Raw genomic sequence first — 21,613 nt, forward strand, 5'->3', positions numbered from 1 at the left:
GTGGACGATCCGGGGTACAGGCTTAGCTTTCAGGAGAGACAAAAACCACGTTGGACGTCAAAATGTTATGGGTGTGGAAGGATACCCTTGGGGTTTGGGAAGGATACCTTTTGCAAGCATGCAAGACTCCAAAACTTAGCTTAAAACAAAAAAGAGATTTATTAATTTAGAAAGTAATGTTGAGAGTGCCAGGAGGATAGCAAGGTAGAACAGCAAGGTGGGGGGCAGTTCCTTGGGAGGACAGCATCAAAGGAAAGGCTGTTCCTCCATGGGGACAGTGTGGATGGAGAGGCTGACCCCCCAGAGGACATCAGTTCTGGGGATTATATACTCTTTAGATGCTATGTCCTGGTGTGGACATGACCAGAATGTTAGTCTCTCAGGCATTTGGTGGGGTGGGGTGGTCATCTGACTGGGGTCTGCCTGGAGGCATAAAGATTCATTTCTTTGTCCACCTTAAATCTAGAGGACAAAAGAGGGTAAACATCTCAGGACCCTGGGTGGGGTCATTGGGTGTTTCTAGGTTAAGAGTCACAAGGATGCAAAGCAAAGGAGTTTTCCCTGATAATAGTTGGCCTGGGTTTCTGGGGGTACAGTGCCCATGTCATTATCACCTCAGTGTAACTTACCCTCCCTGTCTATGTCCCCAAATGTTTTCTAAAAAAAAAGTTGTTTCATTATGTTTCCTTGTTGGTTCTACTCCACCAGAAATCTTTTTAATCCCTCTTTCAATGTTTTTCAGGGAGTATAGTCAGAGAGGTTTGAGCCTTCTTTGCCTCTAGACTCCATCATCTTGGCTCCAATTTGTAAAAGTTTAATTTAGTGGCTGGACTTAAATTATATGGAATAACATGGTTCCCAAAATTATTATATCTGAAGTCAGAAGTTTATTTACCAAATTAGAAGGGGAATAACAAAGTAGAGAAATATGTAAACCTCAAAATTTCTTAGACTTATAAATGTTGGAAATTTCACCATTGGGAAATTTCATACTTGAAAAATTTCCTATTGATAGTGGGTCTTGACTATTGGAATGTGAACCCCATTGGCATGGGAGGTTCCTCCTCCTCCCTTCTTAAGATTACTTTAGGACAGAAACCTTTTGCTGAACAATGGAAAGGACTTTGACCTATGCTTAAGCATAGAACAGGAATTTCTTTGAGTCATGATTGATTTTAGAATTGATACAATGGAGATACTTGGAATCAATCTCCACCCTATTCAGTCCTAACAGGATTGAGTAAGGGCTGCAGCCTAGATCAAAATATAATTATTCCAATCTCTACCCTACTCAGGTTAACAGGATTTAGAAAGGGCTGTAGCAAAGGATCAAAGATTTAATTATTTGAAAATATGACCTTCAACAGACATGTGCAAAGCCAGAGACCTCTGGGTGGTCCTGGTTTAAGCTAGAGCCTCCATTGGCACAGGGAAATTGATGGACAGGTGATTGGTAGATGTGAGAACTGAGGGGAGGGAACTTGGATGGTTTCCTTAAGGAGAGGGGGGTCTGAAGACTGGAGGGTTGAGGAGTTGGTCGGAGTGGTTGCGGTGTGCTCTGAGAAGCTTGCACTGAAGGAAGCTGAAGGTGGGGGCCTTTGAGACTGTTTCTCCATTTTTGGTCACGTGAGTAATAGGGACTGATCTCCTTTCATTGTCCCAGCTATCTAAGGGCTTGGGCCTTTTGGCCCAGCCTAAACAGAAGGGGTATTTAAGCCCTATTCCCTTCTCTCCCCTTTCTCTCTCCCTCTATCTCTCTATCTCTAATTCCTTTCTTCTTCCTGTTTGTAATTAAAACTCCATAAAAGGTTGACGGCTGACTTGAGTTTCATTAAGGAATTTCATAGCTGAATTCCTTGGCGACCTTAAATTAATATATATCAGTCTTTTAAAAGTGATTTCCTTGTCACAAATGTGAGAGAAATGAGAGAAAATAATAGTCCTCAGCCAGGAGAGCTGGTAGTGAGTAACTAAAAGGTCTCCTCAAAAATGGAAGCTAGGCTCTTAGGAAACTAGGAAAGGAGTCAGCTCTTTTTACTCACCCAATGAAGTAGCCCAGGAGTCAGAATCTAAGTTGAAGCCACAATTTACAATGCAGACTCCAGTGAAGTTCCCTCTAAGACTATCTTCAAGAGACACTCTCCATCAGACTCAACTTGACCAGACTGCCTCAGCCAAAGTATTTTGTGGATTTTATGGTGGTCTCCTGTCTCCTCTTCACAGGGGCCAATCACAGTTTCCAAATTGTCTAGCACTGCTCAGAGGCAATGTCTGTGGGATTGACTTAACACCTCTATAGGTGTTAACTCTGCTCCTAGAATTCACACATTTATGAGTGTGTAAACTCTTATGTATGAACTCAAAAGTTTCTGGTCATATGAGACAGTGAAAAAGGTGGAGCTCTCCAGTATCTTACTGGCTTCCCATCTAATTCAAGCTTATGTTGATTCAATCAAAAGGTAGACAGACAGAGGAGAGTTAATTCTATCCACACAATCTTATAAGGTATTAAGTAGGGGTACTTAAGTTATTATTAACGGAAAGTTTAACTCCAACTAGACCATGAAAATAAAGAATTCCTTTGCATAAGAGTGAACTCAAAGAGATCAAAAAGGACAATGAATTTTCTTTCACAGCTTCTCAGCTTTAAGTCTTGAAAAGAATATCTTCTTTTCTTTAAACTGTAAAAGAAAGTAACCCAAATTCTCTAAAAATCTCATAGAAGACTTAATTTTGCTCATATGTCCTTACCTGAATTCAAGTGATTTTATTTAGCCATACTACGGACTTAGTGGTAGTCTCTTAATGACCGAGAATGACTATTTGTACAGACTACAGTCAAGGTATTTTGTCTTCTTCCAAACATGATTTTGATAGAAAGAAGCCAGCCAGCATTTATTCATCACCTTTTACATGTAAAGCACTGTTCTAGACATTGTGAATAAAATGGTTGGCCATGGTCCAGTGTAGCTGTAGGTAATCATGGGCTGAGAATGAAATTGTTCCTAAGTAATTAATTCAGGAAGGGTAACAGCAATAAATTGATAGAACATTACAAAGAAAACTATAATTCTTTAATGAAAAGAGCAATATTTTAAAAATAAATAATTTAATGGGTATTATCAAAATGTGATTTGTTATAATGAAGGCCATATAAAGGAAAATAGTGTAGACATCCTCATTCCTTATTTGCAGATGAAAAACATAAGTAGATTGGATCACATGATATCTATAGCAAATAGATGTAGTGGTAGCATATTCTTTGGTAACATTTGCCTGTATTGAGAAATTAGGTATACATGTAGAATTAGTGTTGGTCCCACAAAGGGAAACTGATGGGAAGATGAAGAAAAGAGTCTTCCAGAATGGACAGGTATATCTGGGTTGTGATCAAAATCTCTGGAAGATAAATTCATGGTAAGCGTATCATCAACAGTTGAAATTATTTTTATTACTATCATGTATACGTTCATTCAGGATTCACTTAGTGTGTGTTATCACAGCTAGATTCAACCCCATCTAGGAACTGTCGGGCCTTGTCATGGAAACTATCACTGACACTTTCTGCCTCTTCATATAAAGCTAGAATCTGCCTGATGTAATATCTGGAAATATCGTGTCATTGCAAAGAATTAGTTTGGTGAGAGGGGAAGTATCACTCCAGGAGTCCTTCAGCCAACAGCACTTTTGACCTCTCAAACCCCAGGGAAGCTGCTAATACTGCAGGGATTGAAGCAAGGAAGCAGGTGGCCAAACTTATTTCATCACTTGAGTTTTTACCTCTGGAAGGAGGATGCAGGTGAAGAGTTGCAGGCCAGGACGGTCCCCAGATGCTCTCACTTTCTGACTCTGGTCAACATGTTTTTTGACTGACACTCCAGAGGCATAAAGATGAGGACATTTTCACTCCCTATCCATAGGGAACACGGTGAATAATATCCAGAAGGCAAAAATGTCTCATAAATATACCCTATTCAGCTATCTCTTTCCTTTAACCTAAACAGAGGCCTGTGTCATGTCTCCTATTAGTCTTTCCCAAATATGAGGGAATGTTCAAAATAAATATAAAAGATTATTAGAAAATCAAAATCTTTAGAAATAGAGAATGTGTGTAGATTCATGAAAAAAATGCCCAATCCTATTAGATTTCTCTTTTCTTTAATATTTCATAGATTTTGCAGTTTGGCCATGAATTTCAGGAAACTGGGGCTCTTTTTCTTTAGATTATTTGTGATCCTGATTTTTCAAGGTTATTTTTCTGCATATCAGATTGGGGAGCCTCCTTGTCACTTAAAAAGAGATTACAGTCTCACGTATACAAGGGAAGGAGACATCGTTATAGGGGCCTTCTTGTCCTTATATGAGAATGCTGAAGCACAGATTGGCAAGAAGGCTTTCATATACCCTCCACTATGGAAAGCTGTAGAATCAGAGTAAGTTGTTATTTCTGTGTTATTTTTCTCATTGCTGAAATGTCATCATTCACATTCCTGACTGACTGGTCTTGTGGGCAGAATTGTGTTTTACCTGGCCTCACAGCTTTGGGTAAAGAAAAGATTTGGGTTTGAATGTTAGGAGGAAAATGGTATTCAGGAAGCTGGTAAAATCATAGACTTTTCCAAGGTATATTATGGAGCAAAGAGACAGACAGAAATTATATATACATACTATGTGGCAACACAGATCATGAGGAATTTGTCACCATATTTGGAAGATACTCATCAAGGGAGATCATTTAATATTCAAGTGGGATTCAAGTGGCACAATTAGGTTCCCCAAGAATACCCTTATTTGAGAAAAGGCTACGAGTCTCAAACACAGAAAGACAGACTTCTTATCAGACACATATTGGTGAGGAAGTTTTTGGAATCAATTTTTTGTCCTCTGATTGGATGAGTTTGCCAGGGGAAGTCTCTGAATCTGCTGTAACAAATTGGAAGAAGGGTCTATAATTGACTTACTAAGTCACCAGGAAAGAGAATTAATTCAGAAATCTACAATCACTCTAAAGTTTTTTTTTTCAACCAAAAGCTTCATGTCTTACCTGTCTGAAAAAGATTTAGCTGTAGAAATACACAAAATGTTTATCTTTCCTATAAGCTTTTATGAGGTTTTGGAAAACTTGGTGAAAGTGATTTCTTATTGGGGTTTTATCATAATAAAATAATAGCAAAATATGATTAAAATACCAAACAATGTTAAGTTTTAAATGTCCAAGAGGGCAATGTATTTAGATGCCTGAATAATTTTCCAATTAAGAACAAGGGAAAATTAGTTATATTTGAGATTATCGTTTGTGTCAATAATAAAACCTTATGAATAAGATTGCTTTATTGGAATTACTCATTGTGTTCTTTTCTAGGATATATCCAACATGAGATGTGTGAAATTAATGGCTTTTATTCCTCTCACATATAATAGGTATTCATCAGGTGGAGTTTTGCTGAGCCATAGGCATGGAAAATGACTCACAACTATTTCCCTTACTCTTATATAATTCTTTTCCTTTACAGATGACAAGATATTATGGCTCATCATAGTCTTCCTTCAAAGTTGTACTCCTTTTAATCCTCCTATGAGTTGATAATTATCTTCTATTCTGCTAGAATTTCTTCATGTTTTCTTTATTATGAACTTACAACTCTGAGGATATAGAAAGTATTTTAGTAATCTCATTAGGTTCTGTTATGACTAAAGTATTTCTTCAAATTAATAAGTGACTGGATTCTCTTTTTTAAAGATCTCAAAGTTAGTTACTGACAATTCTTCTGAATGTAATGGGAAGGGGCCCAGTCTTTTCAATCAATATGTCCTCCAAAGGCAATAATTTGAGTTTCCACCTTTTCTAAGGGGTTGGTGAAGTACCAGACTGAAATCCATCCTATTTTCAGAAGAAACGTAGCTAGAAAGTTTTAATAAAAGAATGAATGTAAACATAGGTCAAAAACAGTCTTCGAAGCTGGGTGATGGCAAAGGAATCAAGTAAGCTGAGACTTGGCTGTGTTATATGCAGTCTTTACTTTGCCACTAAAATCAACAACAGCAAAATAAAACAACAGACATGACTAAAATGAGGAAAAAATATTGGATAAATCTAGAGAGAAATGAAATAATTGGAAGAGAAGAATTTTCTTATAGTACAATGAATATGAGAGTCTCTCAGTTTAAAATTCTAGTCAGACCACTATTGGTGGATTATGTTATATTCAGCATTATAGAAAATTCAACTGACAGTTGAAGAGGATGTGGAAACTTAGGGGAAATGTGTAAATGTTAACATGTACCAAAGATGGTAGATTTGGACAAGTCACTTCATTTTTTATTCTCTTGAATCAAGTCAAAAAATATGAGAGCTGGTTTAAATTTGCCAACAGAGAAATTTAGAGTTTTTAGAAGGAATGACCTCCTAATGGTTTAAGTGATGTAAATATTGAAGGCATTCCTTTCAGATAAAGTGGTGTCTTGAAACTTAAAAAAAAGCAGAAGACCTGATGTATCTTGGAAAGATTAGTTTTTGGTAGGAATGGTTGGGTCTTCACAAAACTATTGGAATAATTTTTGATGACATGAGTGTTTGTGCCAATATTATTCCTTGGCTCCAGGAATAAAGGAACATTCATCAATGGTAATTAGGGTCAACAGTACCAAATTAGAATTCATCTATTGCAGTCTTAGAGCTTTTCAGGCTCTGACTCAAAACAACGTTTCCTTTAAAGATTTATTGCACTACACTCCTTTTCAAGGTATTGACTTTTAGTCTAATCTGATTTTCTTGCTTTCTTTCACCCATGAAATCACAGCTCTTTCATGCTATTTCAACACAGGCTGTTACCTAAGTCTTAAAGATGTTCTCATGATTACTCTGTCTATCAAAATACTTTTTCTTCCATTAAAGCTGATCATGTGTACTACTTACAATGAGGATTTTATTTTGAGTCTTCAAGTTCTTTTAACTAAATTCCTGAATTGTCTTTGTTAACTTTTTTGTGTATTTAATTTGCACTTTTATTGCATGTATATATGTGTGTAAGCATATATAAGTCTACAAGTTATTTCCTATGAATCAAATATATATAGAAAAATATGAATTAGAATTTAGATTTTATATCTAAATTTCTAGCTCCTAGAATGGCGTTTGGCACAGGAAAGGTATTTTACAAATAAATATGTAAATAATACATAATATAAAAAAATCAGAGAATAGGACAAGTGATTAGACATTTCCACTGTGGAATTTCTGATAGCATGACATCTCACACAGCAACAATCACTCATTTAAGTACTGACAAACACCTACCCCAGATTATTATTAGCAATTATTGCTTCTCCTCCTACTCAGCTTGTATTTAAAAAAATCGTGATTGTCACAAATAGTTGCAGACCAATTTTACTACAAAATTGCAAATGTACTGCTGGATACTGCTATGGGTGATTTCTTTTTCTTTTTTCTACAATAGCCATTCTAATGGGTGATTTCTTTTTCATTTCTCTACAATAGCCATTCTAAATCTTATTCTAGGCTTTACAAACTTCCAATATCTCATTTTTCTTCTAAACTTCAGCTGTGATATAGCCTTACTATATGCTGAAAAAAAAAAGCCTTGATATTTATTTCCTGATCCTCCCACTCCATTTCAAATACATTATTCTTACAGTTGTCTATCATTTATTCATTTATTACAGTGTCTCATGAAGAGGTGTATACAGTCACTTGCAAATTCATAATTTCAACCAATGTGTAAATTTTCCACTTACATTTTTTTTCCTTCACTCAATGACAGCCCTTTAAGTATCAGTCAGGGTTTATATATAGTCTTTGAAACATTCACTAATGACCCATATTTTATCCATCGTGATACTTTGCCATTCCTGTGCCTGCCAAACTGTGCCTAATTCTTACTTTTTCCTTGTCACATTAGTTACATGCTCAAACATTACCAACATTTTCTCACTGTCCAATTTACTGTGGATGAGATCAACAAGGACCCCCATTTGCTGCCCAACATATCTCTGGGATACCAGTTGCTCAATAACTTCCATCAAAGTCGATTGGCTGTGGAGAACTCCTTGATGTGGTTGTCAGGGAAGGGGCCAACGATCCCTAACTATAGCTGTGACAAGAAGCACAAATCAATGGTTGTCATTGGAGGGATGTCATCTACACTGTCCATGGCCATGGCCACTTTGTTAGGACTCTATAAAGTCCCACAGGTAAGTGAGGCAATACTATTGCCCATTTTCAACCCATATGCTCTATGAGTTTATAATACACAATTCTTTATATGATCTGTACTGGCACCAGGGAGTCAATTCACATTCATCAAGAAGCCCTAGGCACAGATTTGAAATAAGAAATAGAAAAAGTAGAAAATTGTCTCTTCCTTGAAGGAACTCACTCTGTTCTTTAATTGAGGTGATGCTAAATTGAATTATTCATTTTGAGTAATGATTTTGAATTGAATAAATATCTTCCCAAGAAGTAGTTCCATCCTCTCATTTCACATTTTTATTTGGGAGAAAAATTCTGAAGAATTTGGAGAGTTCATTTTTTTCCAGTTTCAGAACACAAATTTACCAGGGTAAGGACTATGCTTCTATATATTGTGAAATTAATTTGTACATTTATCCTGCATATATGAAGCATTTGTTCATCCCTTATTCTCTTTTTAATAATTATTATCTAATTCTGTTTTTACAGTGATTTTAAAATTTCAGCTGAGAGTTTATGCCCTTCTTTAATCTGGGCCTGGTTTGTTAAATGTGTGATGTATTCTTTAGACACAAATTTTTTATCTCTTCAAATAAATTTATTTCTGGGGACTAAATATCAAGTGCCTGATATGCATTTTCTAATTGGATCCTCAGAGAATATTATGATGAAGAAGAAAAAACCCTAGGTGTTCTGGATATAGAGTCATCATCATGACAATGAAGCGGAATCAAGAGCTGATTAAGTGCAAAGTCTGGTCTCCATTTACTTGCTTGTCCAAATTCATCCCTCCATAGGCAAGGAAGATGGGTATTTGCATTAGGAAAGTAAGAAATTACATATTTCAGTAAATTCCCTGATGTTTCACTGGCACAACTTACTTATAATGTCATTGTTTCTTTAAGTTGCCCTTTGGTAGTTTCACAGTTTTATTCTTCAAAGATCATGGTGATGGAAATCAATCATCCCCCTTTTTTTAGCAAATTCCTATGAGTAACAATTGTGAATATCAACATTTATTTAAAGTTTGGATCACTCGAATAAATGACTAATTTCCCAACTAGGATTTAGTACAATTCCATTCAAACCACATTGAGTATACAGTGTCATGTGATACCCATAATACAAAAAAGTTACTAATAATGAAAATACAATTACTAAAAAATAAAATTATCCTCATTATTTTATGTAGTTTTTATTATTCTGTTGGGTCTGTGAAGGGTCCACTAATTATGTTACTCTCATAAATTACTTCTGTACTACCTTTGCTCAATAGCTATTGCATTAGCTGCCTTGATGGGCTTTGGAACAAATTGTTCTCATTGTCCCATTTTTATGCAGTAGCATTTCATTCCTAACCGAGTCTGTGGATGGAGCTGGACACTTACCCTCCACTAGGTTTAGACTGTCTGCCAATAAAGTTTTACTAGTATGTGGTCACATTGCATGTTAGAGCTCCAGGAGCTACAGGTGAGTGTTGATAGACATCAAAAAGGTATTGGGTTTTCAGGGGAGGATTAGCAACTCCTATTAAGGCTGAGTCTCATTCAGGGTTGCCCAAATTATTCTTATATACATCTTATATACACGTGATTTGGAACTTTTGTGGTCCAGTGATTAAAAACTCTTCGTCCTTCAAATTCTCCTTACCTTGACATGAATAAAATCCTCGAAGCAGAAAGGCTGGATAAAGGATTGGTTGTTTTATGAAGTTAAAAAATGATAACATAAATTAAGATAATATATTGAGACATATAACTAAGCTCCAATATTAAACTCAAAACTTCATTCAAGAGACTTAGAGTCTGTTCTGTTTGTATCAAAATAAAATAATTGGAGCAATGAGCAGATGTTCCAAAGAAGCTGATTTTGAAAATAAAGAATGTAAGAAAAAAAGGGACTAATAGGAATAGGTGTAGTGTTTTTAGAGGAAAATGATATTACTTCATTTCAAAGTTTTAAACAGAGATATTTGTTTGAGGAGATATGAATAAAATGATATTTTATACAGTAGAGATTAGAAGTTCCTTTCAAAATGTCTCACTTCTTAATTCTGTCATTTTGTGATCTGAATCTTGAATCCATCTAGAGAATTGCCTTATGTCAAAACTATTGTAGCCAAGATCTATCCAATTATATTAAAGAGAATTTATCGATATGTTCAATGTATAAGGCTTTACTTGAGATGAAATTTAAGGAACTCAGAAATTGCTTCTATATCAGCACTCCAGTTATTTCTTCTTTATATTCATGTAGCTCAGCTATGGCTCATTTGATCTTCTCCTGTCTGATGAGGTTCTGTACCCATATGTCTATCAACTGGGCAGCAAGGAATCCACTCTGCACCTGGCAGCAGTTCAACTGATGCTACATTTTGGTTGGACTTGGGTGGGACTGATTATTTCATATGACCTAACAGGGGAACAATTCTTCAGGCATCTACAAGAGGAGATGGCCTGGAATGGTTTATGTCTGGCTTTTACAGAACAAGTTTCTGAAAAATTTAAACAAGGAGATGATCATATTAAATTCTTGTCTAGGATCCTTGGGCCCTCATCCAATGTGATTTTCATCTATGGAAATACAGACTCCCTTAAATTTTTTTCTGAATTATTGATGATTTTTGCATTGCATGGGAAGCTGTTGGTCATCAGTGCTTCCTGGGATTATTCTGCATATTCTACTGATGAAATGATGAGCAATTTTCATGGTACATTAATATTTTCACAATTCAAGAGGGAGATTCCTGCTTTCACAGATTTCCTAAAAAGTGTGCATCCCCAAGCCAACCCTGAGGACATTTTCCTAAAATCTTACTGGGAGAGAGTCTTTTCTTGTTTACTTTCAGAAATAAAGAATTTAAATATGACTTATCGACAATGCGATGAAAGTTTTTCCTTTGCAGAGATATCTCCTCTTTTTTTTGACAAGACCATAATTGAACTGAGTTCTAATATCTACAATGGAATTTACTTATTGGCTCATACTCTTCACCAAATGCTTCAGACTGAGGCAAAAGATCTATCAGAACTTCTAGCATACCCACTTCTTTCTTGGAAGGTAACCATCTTCTTGAAACCTAGAATTTGGCACAGGCTACTCCCAACACTTCTTTTTGTTTTATCATTATTTTATTTTAATAACAAATTTGCATTTGTTTTCCAAAATTATATTATACATGCTCTCTCCCTCTCTTTTTTCCTCCCCACTCCTGGAGTTGAGAAACAATTCAATCTGGGTCATACATATTATATTACTTAAAACATATTAACATAGTATTCATATTTGGAAGTGAATTATCTTCTAAAACCAAAAACACAAACCATATAGTAAAATAAAAAATACATTATTCTATGATGAATAATCTATCTTTGTATGATATTTCAATGATCTGAGATTTCAATATGACCACTTACTCCCTATTTTTGTCTATTTTATTTGATTATATGACATTCTGTGTAAAAATCTTGGTATTCTCTTAGATAATCACCATTTACTCCAATTATGATATAATGATCTTGGGAAAATATTGATGTTCTACTTTATACACATTTTTCAGCATATAACTCTATTTGGTAGGAGAGTTCCATTAACTGAACTCAAATTTAGGGTAGTTATTCTGTGCTGGATCACAATACTACTGTAAAAATTTAATTATAATTTCTAATAATAGAAATAATATATTTTAAGAGATTTATTAATGATAATTAGAAATCAAGGAATAAGGAAGACACAAAATAAACTAATCAGCCAGTTCAAACCACCCCCCTTAACACAACCACACAACCGAGTGTAGGACAATTAGTAAAGAGCTGGTACCTTCCACATCCCCACCTAAATATCCTTTATACAAAGGAAATACATAATGACAGGAAGTCAGTGGGCTCCTGGGAAATGTAGGGGGTTTTTGGGTAACAGATTTTCAATCATATATCCCCCCAAGAAACAAGGAAGACTGATTTCTCCGATGGATTTTTTAAACATAACCAACTTTGAAATTACAATAATTTGGGGAAAAAAGGAAAAGAAAAAAATCAATTATTGCTAAGTGCATTTACAGAAAGGCAGTTAGGAGGCAGTCCCCTTTTGCATAAGAGGATACAAACAATACAAATGCATTCAACCCTACACAGTTCAAATCAATATATCCCAAAGTTCACTCTGGATCTTCTGGTGAAATGTGTGGTCTGTGCAGGCATTTTCATGGTGCCTTTTCTAAACAGTTCACTTTCTGGATTTGGAGAGGTAGCCGGTTTCTTAACCTAAAATTACTCTCAAAAAGAATTTAAACTTTGCAATTTAAAATAATTCATTTCCCCCTGAAGAAGAGTTGAAAAACACAGGGATCACTTAGGGATGCATGACTGAGTTATGAGGTATATGAATCAGTTATCAAAAGAAAAAAATAGAAACATAAAAGAAAAACAAATGGAAGAAAAATTAAACTTTTTTGGGAGAAAGAAAAAATTCAAAATCAGAATCAAATAGCAAAAATTCATGTACATACAATTTTGAGTAAACAAGAATAAATTTATAACAGACCCTTATATTAGGATCCAATTAAAGTAATTTCTATCCCACAAGTCTGTAGGACAAACTACAGTACTAATTTACTTACCTATTTGCAGCCAAGTCTACAGGAAGTTGCCACACTATGAAAGACAGAATAGAGACTAGATTAGAGGAGCCAGGCAGAAGCCAAATTTGAGATACTTGGTAGAATGTAGGAAAAGGAAGACATGCCTCTGATATATGTCAAAACAGCTTCAACCTCACACTGAAACAAGTTCAAGTCCTCTTGTCTTGCCTCAAAATTGCATAAACCCCATTACGATTGGTTGGTCTCTTTGACCTTGTGCTCAATTGGCAATATGAAGTTTAGCTTTATGGTTTATGACACTGTACAATGATTCTTCTTGTATTCTCTTGTCCTGGAATCAGACAGGATCATTAAGAAAAGTCCCATAATTATTTTTAATAAATGGCAGGTTTTTATACACTAAAGCTTTTCGGTATACATTCATATTAAAGCAAATATATTTTAAACTTATATTACTACAAATTAAAAAAAAAGTTAAAGAAAAATCTTCTCAATACTGTTAACATATGCTTCAAATAGCAAAAGTAGAGAAAAATAAAACTGAAATAATGTATTGCATAGGCAAGTAAAAACAACAATAAAAGTTTTAAAATTCAAAAATATGTAGTTTATAATCATTGACACCCTGTGTCAGTAAGGAAATGTAGAGTACAAAGGGTTCTTACCCAAAATATGAGATCCATTTCCTTTTTAACTTAACCATTGTTTGAGTACAAATGATTTTCAGAATAAAACAGTAATACAGTAGATAATGCATATTCAAAGAAGTGCCAAAATCCCCGAAATTCACATTAGCCCAGTTAATGAAAATAGCAAATAAACCAACTATCATATTTTATATAAATTGCTGTATAACAACAACAAACAACAACAACCCTATGAACTGATGGGTATTTGTTACAATTTTTGCAGATATAGGAAATCTTTCAACCCTGGAAAATATGTTTTTAAACAAAGTAAAACTTATTTGGGTCTAGAACATCACCAAGAAATCTACATTATTCTGGTGAAGTAAAATAACTTGAAGAGGTTTTTCAGGAGCTCTTTTTTTGGCTTCCTCATTCATATTAACACTTTGGTAGGAATATTTCTTTGTTTCTCTTACTTCAATACTAGTAGTAGTCTCTGGGTAACCGAGAATGACAATTGTCTTTGTGTGTTTTCATCTGTGGTGTGCCCTCATATGGCTTTGAAGTCCAAAGAGTGAGGCAGATGAGTGTGCACAAAGACACTTGTGCGTGAAGGAGATTTAAGTGGAAAAGCTGATGCACAGAGACAGTCCTGGGTTCAGTGGCACAAAAAAAATCGTTACACCTGGAGACTTCCTCAGCTGCATTGGATGGCCATGTTGTCTTTTGTGCTCCAACACGCCCTAAGCACTCCACAGTGCTTTGCTGCGTCGTCTTCTCAGCTGTTAAACCTTATTATTGGTTTCTTCTGTCTGTTTGGCTGAAGCAGTCTTCACATGCTGGGTGAGCAAAGCCCTGGTTCACCAGGGGTCGATGACCTGATGGCTACCCTCACAAGGGTTAGCCAGCCTGTCGAAGCCGTTGCCTGGGGTGTGGCCACTGCCACATGCTAGCAGCTGCTGGGAGCCACAAGTGAGAGCTGAGTGTCAGGTGAGGATCAGAGGCTGGAGAGCTGCCCTAGGAGGGCACGGCAAGCCCTCCATACCAGAGATACTACCCCTACCTGAGCACCCCATACACCCCATAGAGTATTCTTTAAAATACAAGTATGATAATGTTAATCCATTCAGAAACAATAAGTTAATTAAAATTATTTCTGAAGACCCCTTAGAATCACTATTATATTCTTAGCTTATTAAATTCTCTAAAGGTAATTAGCCAGGTTGAGTCCATCTAATTATAATGTGACAATTAACAAATGAAAAATGGGGGGAAAACTGTTTATGGGCTTTTACAATATTTTGTTCAGTACCCCTAGGGGAAAGGAAACATAATATATATAATTGTTAAGACACATTAGATTAAAATGTGTCAGTTTAACAAAATAGTATCGAATACATTAATATATGAACTTAAAACAAAATTAACTCTTAAACAAAACAATCAGAAAAATACAATAAAATACAGAGGATTTTATAAAATATTGGAGTCTGAAAAGGCCTTAAAAATTTCACCTCTAGTCTCTTTAAAGTTCCTTTTTTTAACCCTTGAGGTTCCTTTTGTCATTATTTGGAGAACATTGGTTTTAGGAATCTCAAACTGGGCAGTCCCAAATGGCAAAGAGTTGCAAGGAGATAAATACCTCCCCTAAATCCCAGGTAAGATAAGTAAAAGGATCACTGCACTCATGAATGGTAGAAGCTGATTGAAATAGGCAATGCACTGCTCTTTCATAGAATATGCCATGCCATGCTTATAATCAAATTCCTATTTGGAAGACTCTCTTTTCCCCCACCCTCCCCAGTTACCCTGTCATATGCAGGCTAATTATTGCCTAAGTAAAGAACACTCCAGTTTTTTTGCCATCTGCCCTGACTCCTTTTTTCTTGGTGGCAACAATCAGCAACAGCCATAGGGGTCAGGGTCTGTTCAGAATACCAATTTTATGAGCAGAGCCACTGGGGGACTGGGACTGGGGGCAGATAAGTGATTGTGGTCAGGGGCTGTAGGAAGCAGTATCAGCAATGCCAGAATCAGCAGCAAGGAACAAGGAATGAAGGAGGAACAAAGAATGAAGGACTTGTGCAGACGGGCAAGAGTAGTGTTCTAACTCTTCTTCACCCAGAGTCCCCTGACTAAAAATAGCCAGAACAGTAGAGTGAGCAAGAAACCAGGCAAAAAGAAGGAAAAAAATTCACAGCAGCTCCAAAGAGATTTGGAGTTTGTGGGGGTGGATGGGGAGGGCAAAAAACTTTTGCAGGAGAAACATGACTAAAAAAAATTATCTAGGCTAGCTTTAAATAATGAAAGAGGGGTCAGCTGGGTAGCTCAGTAGATTGAGAGTCAGGCCTAGAGACGGGAGGTCCTAGGTTCAAATTTGGCCTCAGACACTTCCCAGCTGTGTGATCCTGGGCAAGTCACTTGACCCCCATTGCCTAGGCCTTACCACTCTTCTGCCTTCTGCCAATACATAGTATTGGCTTCAAGATGGAAGGTAAGGGTTTAAAAAAATGAGAGAGTTTCTTATTCCTTTTGTTTGTCAACTGTAAAAATGCAATTATAATAACTAATAATATAAATATTATATTTTAAGAGATTTATTAATGATCATTAGAAATCAAGGAATAAAGAAGATACAAAATGAAGACTTTGTGCTCATGACTGATCAGCCAGTTCACCATCAAGCTCAGGACAGGAAGTATAGAGCTGGGACCTTCCCTGTCCCAGCCTAATATCCCACATCTACAGGAAGTACATAATTACCGGAAGTCAATGAACTCCTGCTAAATATAGTTCCTTTTTAGGGTAACAGATTTTCAATTATACACTACCAATACTATGATGCTTATATACAGTATCTCATTGATCAATTTTGTTTTAAATTCTAACAACAGAAGCATGCTGACCAAAATATTTAATATTTGCTCATGAATAATTATACACACAGTTGCATGAATGATACATTTATTTCTTAATAGGTAGAGAACCCGTTAGAGAAAATTGTATTCTATGTCTTGTTCCTAAATGCTAGGTTGCTTTAGTGGACATGTTGGGAACGTGGAGGTGTATGGAATCATCTTAGCCTGGTAGAATTCATAAAATAAGTTCATGTATCTGGGTACAGAAAGCCTAGACTTTGCATGAGCATATTTCAAATACAATTAGACAGAATATTTGCTATGAACTAAAATTCTATGGGATCAGTCACCACAGAACTGACTGGAAGTTCAAAGAATTTTATTCATTGGTCATTAAGAGAAATTTAAGGAAGAAACATATGACTTTCTTATATACACTAATGATGAGGCAGAGAAACTTACGTACCATAGGAGCTGTTAGTTACAAGATGACGAGAAAGAAGTTTAGCCAGGTAACAGATGATCCAGAAAAACAAAAAAATGAAGCTCCTGTCCTTTGTGTACTGACTTCACTACATCCCATCTCTTAAGTGACCAGTGTATTGATTTAGAATCTTGAAACTTATTGACTACATTTCCCACAATACCCTTTTCCTTTTCCTGTTTGTGTGTCTCCATACATGGGGAGATTGTAAAGTTCCAGTTTCCACCCACCAGTCTCTTGGATCCAAGGTGGAGGGAGGAGCAGCTCTTGGTTTTTGCTAGCCTTAATTCCTTACACTTCATGATAAATATTTAATAAATATTATAAACTGGAATGCCTGGAGTACTGGATATTAATTTTAATCTTTATAATTTTTGGCAGATGATGAAGAGATTTTAGAACTTGTTGGTTTTTTTTTTTCCTTAAAAGGAAAGCTGGCAGCCTGGTTGTTTAAAGTCTGCAGCCTGGTTACAGCCCAGCATCCCAGCGGTTTGAAATCTGCTACTGGTTTACAACCAAAGCTGCTTTTCTACTGGGAGTTTTCAAACCTTCTCTTGCTGCCCAACTGCAGCTCATTCCTATAGTCTGCTTCTACCTTCTGAGCCCCTGGAAGCTGCGAGTACTTTTACAAACCCCAATGGACCTTCAGGCTCTTACTGGCCCAGCTGCCTTAACTTAAGGGACATGGTGGAGAAGCCACTCCCTGCCCATGGCCTGGAAAGCAGCCCAATCAACCTGATTGACCATTCCTGTCTGCAGCTTGGCCAAACCTTGGCTGAGAGCCAGGCCCACCCTCTCCTGCTGCCTCAAACTACTACCTCAGCCAGGGCACTCCAGGCCCCTCTGATGCAGCTACTATAGCTGCTAAAGCCTAGTCACACCTGGCTTGTCTTCCCCTACCAGTTCCCAAAACTTCTGTTGGGATGTTTTTTTAGCCAAAGCTACTTCCAGCCTGTCCCCTAACCCTGAGTTGCTGCTGCTTTTGCTGCTTTTGCTGCTTCTGCTGCTGCTCTTGCGACTTCAGCTGCCCAGATCCATTCCAGCTGGTGAATATAAGCTTCCCTTTCCCCAGCCATTGTAGAAGGGAAGCCCCTTTCACCACTGAACAGCTGATTGACTCCTACGCTCCATCAGGCTCTTTCCCTTGGCTGGGAGGTTTCCAGTCCTCTTTTAAACCAAACCAGCTTAATTCTTACCCCTCCTTGATTTACCAAATTTGCCTTACTTCTATCTCTCAGTCTCTGCCCAATTTTGTAGTCATATTCTCCATTTTGGTTTCTGGCAATCCCAAACCACACCCCTTACCCTGAAAACCACCCCTAGCCATGCCTCTAACTGCTCCCAATTTAGTGCTGCCTCTTGGTGAATATAAGTCAATATTGAGTACTTGTTTTTTTCTTCTCTCTTCCTCTTCCTTTTTTTTCCTTCTCTTCTCTTTTATTTTTTCACCTTTTCCTGTTTAGCTACAGTGGTTGTCTGCTTCCACCAGGTGGCAGCAATAAATAAATAAATATTTTAAATTTTTCCCTTTTATTAAAAAAAATAAAGATCCAATAAAATCATCATAAAATAAAATGAAATGAGCTAAATACCCTAACCTTCAACCCCACCCATTATAATAATAATAATAATTAAATAATAAATTAATAAGATATATATACATTATTTTTTCTCATTTTTTCATAAAAATGTTACCATATGTGAAAATCTTTTGTTTTTTTATCCAATTAGAAGCATGTAAAATTACAAATTCTCTCTTCCTCATTATTTTCCAACAACATTTTATTTTTCTGATCTTCATTCTTAAGACAAAAGATTCCTCTATGTGAGAGATTAAAGCTAAAATGCAGACCAACAGGAAAATTTAATAAATAAATATAAAACTTTTAAATGACCTAATGAAAAATACTGATTCCCCAAAAACAAGTCTGAATTTTGGAGCCTACTTCTGAACCACAAATAAAAGACCATCCTTTCTCTCCTGAAATGGACATGAGACACCCCTCTCATAAACATCAGGTGCAAACCCTTCTCTCTAGTACTCTGTAACATCTCATGCTATGCAACTCCTAGCTGATCTTACATCCTCTAATATTCTTCTAACACCCTATCATCTCCTACCCTTTCTCCCACCCCATAACCAGGCCCAACTCTAAAGAAATCTCATTCTACTACCATATCTGTTCCTAACCATGTTGCCTCAGCATCCCCACAGTCAATTTCTAAGGAATCATAGATATCAGATGACTACTATGAAGCCTTTTTCCCATTAAGGGAAGTGCCTGAAATTGGAAGCAATGTGGATGTGGTGATCCTAAGACATCATATTCCTTTTACACCCCAAGCAATTAGAGAAATGAAACATAATGTACCTTTATTTGAATATGAACCTTTGGTCATGACCAAGAAGATGACTGATATTTTTTATCAATATGATATTGAGAATTTGCTTAATGCTTTTCTAATGGAATGTGAGAAAAATGAAATCATCTCTTATATTAACATGATCCAGGGGCATAATGTAGCACACTGGCCAGCTCAGGAACCCGCATGGGATCATAAAAGTACCGGGGACTAGTTGCAATTACATTGTTGTTGAGATGCCATTATAATAGCTATGCTAGAATACTCCAAGGATATGGAAGCATGGTTAAAATTTGAAAGGACCAGAAAATCAGATAATGAGACATCCTCACAACTCTTGGATAAGGTAATTGACCCGGTGGGTCAATATCTAGTCCTTGATATTTCTAAAGACAAAATATTGACCAAATAGAAATCTGGACAACAACTCTTGCTGTGTGGTCCAAGATTATTTTAAGATTCCTTGCCCATGGTGGACTCAGGTGTACCTTGAAGAGTTGAGAAATTCTGCTTCTTATGTCTTTAAAGGTCAAAAGGAAAAACAGGAAGAGGCTAATAATATCATAGAAACCCTGAGAAAATAAGTCAAAAGTTTGGAGGATAAAAATTGAGTAATGAACTAAAGGGTATGATGCTCAACTAATGGCACTAGCCCCTCACCAAAAATCTAAATATCAGTCCCTTACCTGCCCATTTGGTCATAAGAAGGGTCACATAATGATAAACAGTAGGAATTTTTTCTGGTTCATGATGAATTATACCCATCGGATAAATTTGTATAGGAATAAATACAGGAATGATTATTATAATGGTGATTTCATGAATCACAATTTTAGGACTGATAATAATGTTAGGGACATAAATCAGTCACCTGACAACTCATACCAAATGACCTCACAGCAGTATAATTTGATTGAAGCTTGCCCCTGAACCACTCAGGGAGCTACTACCCTTCAGCTCCAAATCCAAGGTATTACCCAAAGATTATGAAAGTGTACTAGGGGAGGGGAGGCACAGTTATAGGAGGCTACAAACTTGGATTCTCCAGATGCTGACTTCTTACTGCTCATTGTCCCTATCCTGCCCCCCCCCCCATACTAATAAGCCCCATGTAACAATAAAGTTTGGTAATACCTATTACAATTGCCGTTGGATGTGGACACTGAAGTCTCCCAGTCTGTATTGAATAGAACACCTGATTCATATTGCAGTTCCATTGGCTCAGTTAATGTCAGGGGGATATCAAGGACACCCCTAAAGGTTCCCAAGCTTTCCCCCAGAATAGTGTCTTTAGGATCCCTTAGTATGGAATACTGTTTACTTTTAATGTCTGGCTCCCCTATAAATTGGCTGGGGAGAGAACTTTTGGTAATCTTAGGGCCACAATAACTTGCTTTCCAGATGGCTCTATTACACGGGAACTGCCTGAGGAATCCTTAACTTTACTCCCTGTAATTCTTTCAGATACTCATGAAATGAAGGAAACTCATGTTTTTGAGATCCCTGATGATATACTTTAGTATCTCTGGGCCACATCGTCTTCTAATGATGGCCTATATAAATCAGCTGTCTCTGCCCAAATTTAAACAAAATCTATCCCACCTCCTTCCATTCCTCATTACCTTCTTTTGAAGAGGACATTTGATGGAATTAAGCCAGTAATAAATCCCCGGATTGACCATGGCATCATAATTCCCTGTAAATCTGAATATAATATACATATCCTGCCTATTAAAAAGCCAAAACTGGGGCCCAATGGCAAGCATCACTATAAATTTGTCCAGGATTTGAGAGCTGTGAACAATCACATCATAAAGAGACACCCTGTAGTTTCCAATATAAATACTTTTATTTCTTCTGTTCCTACCATAGCTACATACTTTGTAATACTAGACCTGTGCTCAACTTTTTTCTCTATAGACATAGATGTGAATACCATGCATATCTTTGTTTCATCTTGAAGGGCTTCCTGTGATCTGTATTCATCTTCACCAAGGGTATGTGGACAGCCCTACTTTCTTTACATAATTCTTAACTGCTGATAAAGATGCCATGAAATTTAAATACAGTCTTTTAATTCAATACATGGATAAGTTACTCTTGGCCTCACCAAACACTTAAGCATGCCAATTGGATAGTAGGCACCTCCAATTAGAGCTACATAGGAGAGGCCAAAGGGTCTCCAAGGACAAAGGTCAGTGGTGTCTCCTGAAGGTATAATATTTAGGCTTTATATTAACTGCTGGGTCCCATTTATTGTCTCCCAATCATATTGAAAATATCCAAAAGTTAAGTGTTCTGACCACTAAGAAGCAATTGAAAGCTATTCTTGGAGCAACAGGATTTTGTTGGCAGTGGTTCCCTTGCTATAGGAAAATCTCTAAAACCCCTTGTAACATTCATTAAAAAGAAAAAAAGCTATTATGTCTATACCTGCTATAGGCATACCAAATTATGATAAACCATTTA

At 36.5% G+C, this 21,613-nt stretch overlaps 1 protein-coding gene across 2 annotated transcripts in view; it reads left to right on the plus strand.

Annotated features, from left to right (window-relative positions):
• The first annotated feature begins 4,188 nt into the window (after nucleotides 1–4,188).
• The window catches only part of VN2R625 (vomeronasal 2 receptor 625), a 31,619-nt gene continuing 14,194 nt past the window's right edge, over nucleotides 4,189–21,613 (plus strand). The window contains exons 1-3 of one of the 2 annotated variants that reach the window (XM_007497305.3): nucleotides 4,189–4,433; nucleotides 7,920–8,211; nucleotides 10,466–11,269. In XM_007497305.3, coding sequence (XP_007497367.3) covers nucleotides 4,189–4,433; nucleotides 7,920–8,211; nucleotides 10,466–11,269 — 1,341 coding nt within the window. 2 annotated transcript variants of the gene reach the window in all.

This window comes from Monodelphis domestica, chromosome 6 (genome assembly GCF_027887165.1).
Source record: "Monodelphis domestica isolate mMonDom1 chromosome 6, mMonDom1.pri, whole genome shotgun sequence".
Lineage (NCBI taxonomy): Eukaryota > Metazoa > Chordata > Mammalia > Didelphimorphia > Didelphidae > Monodelphis > Monodelphis domestica.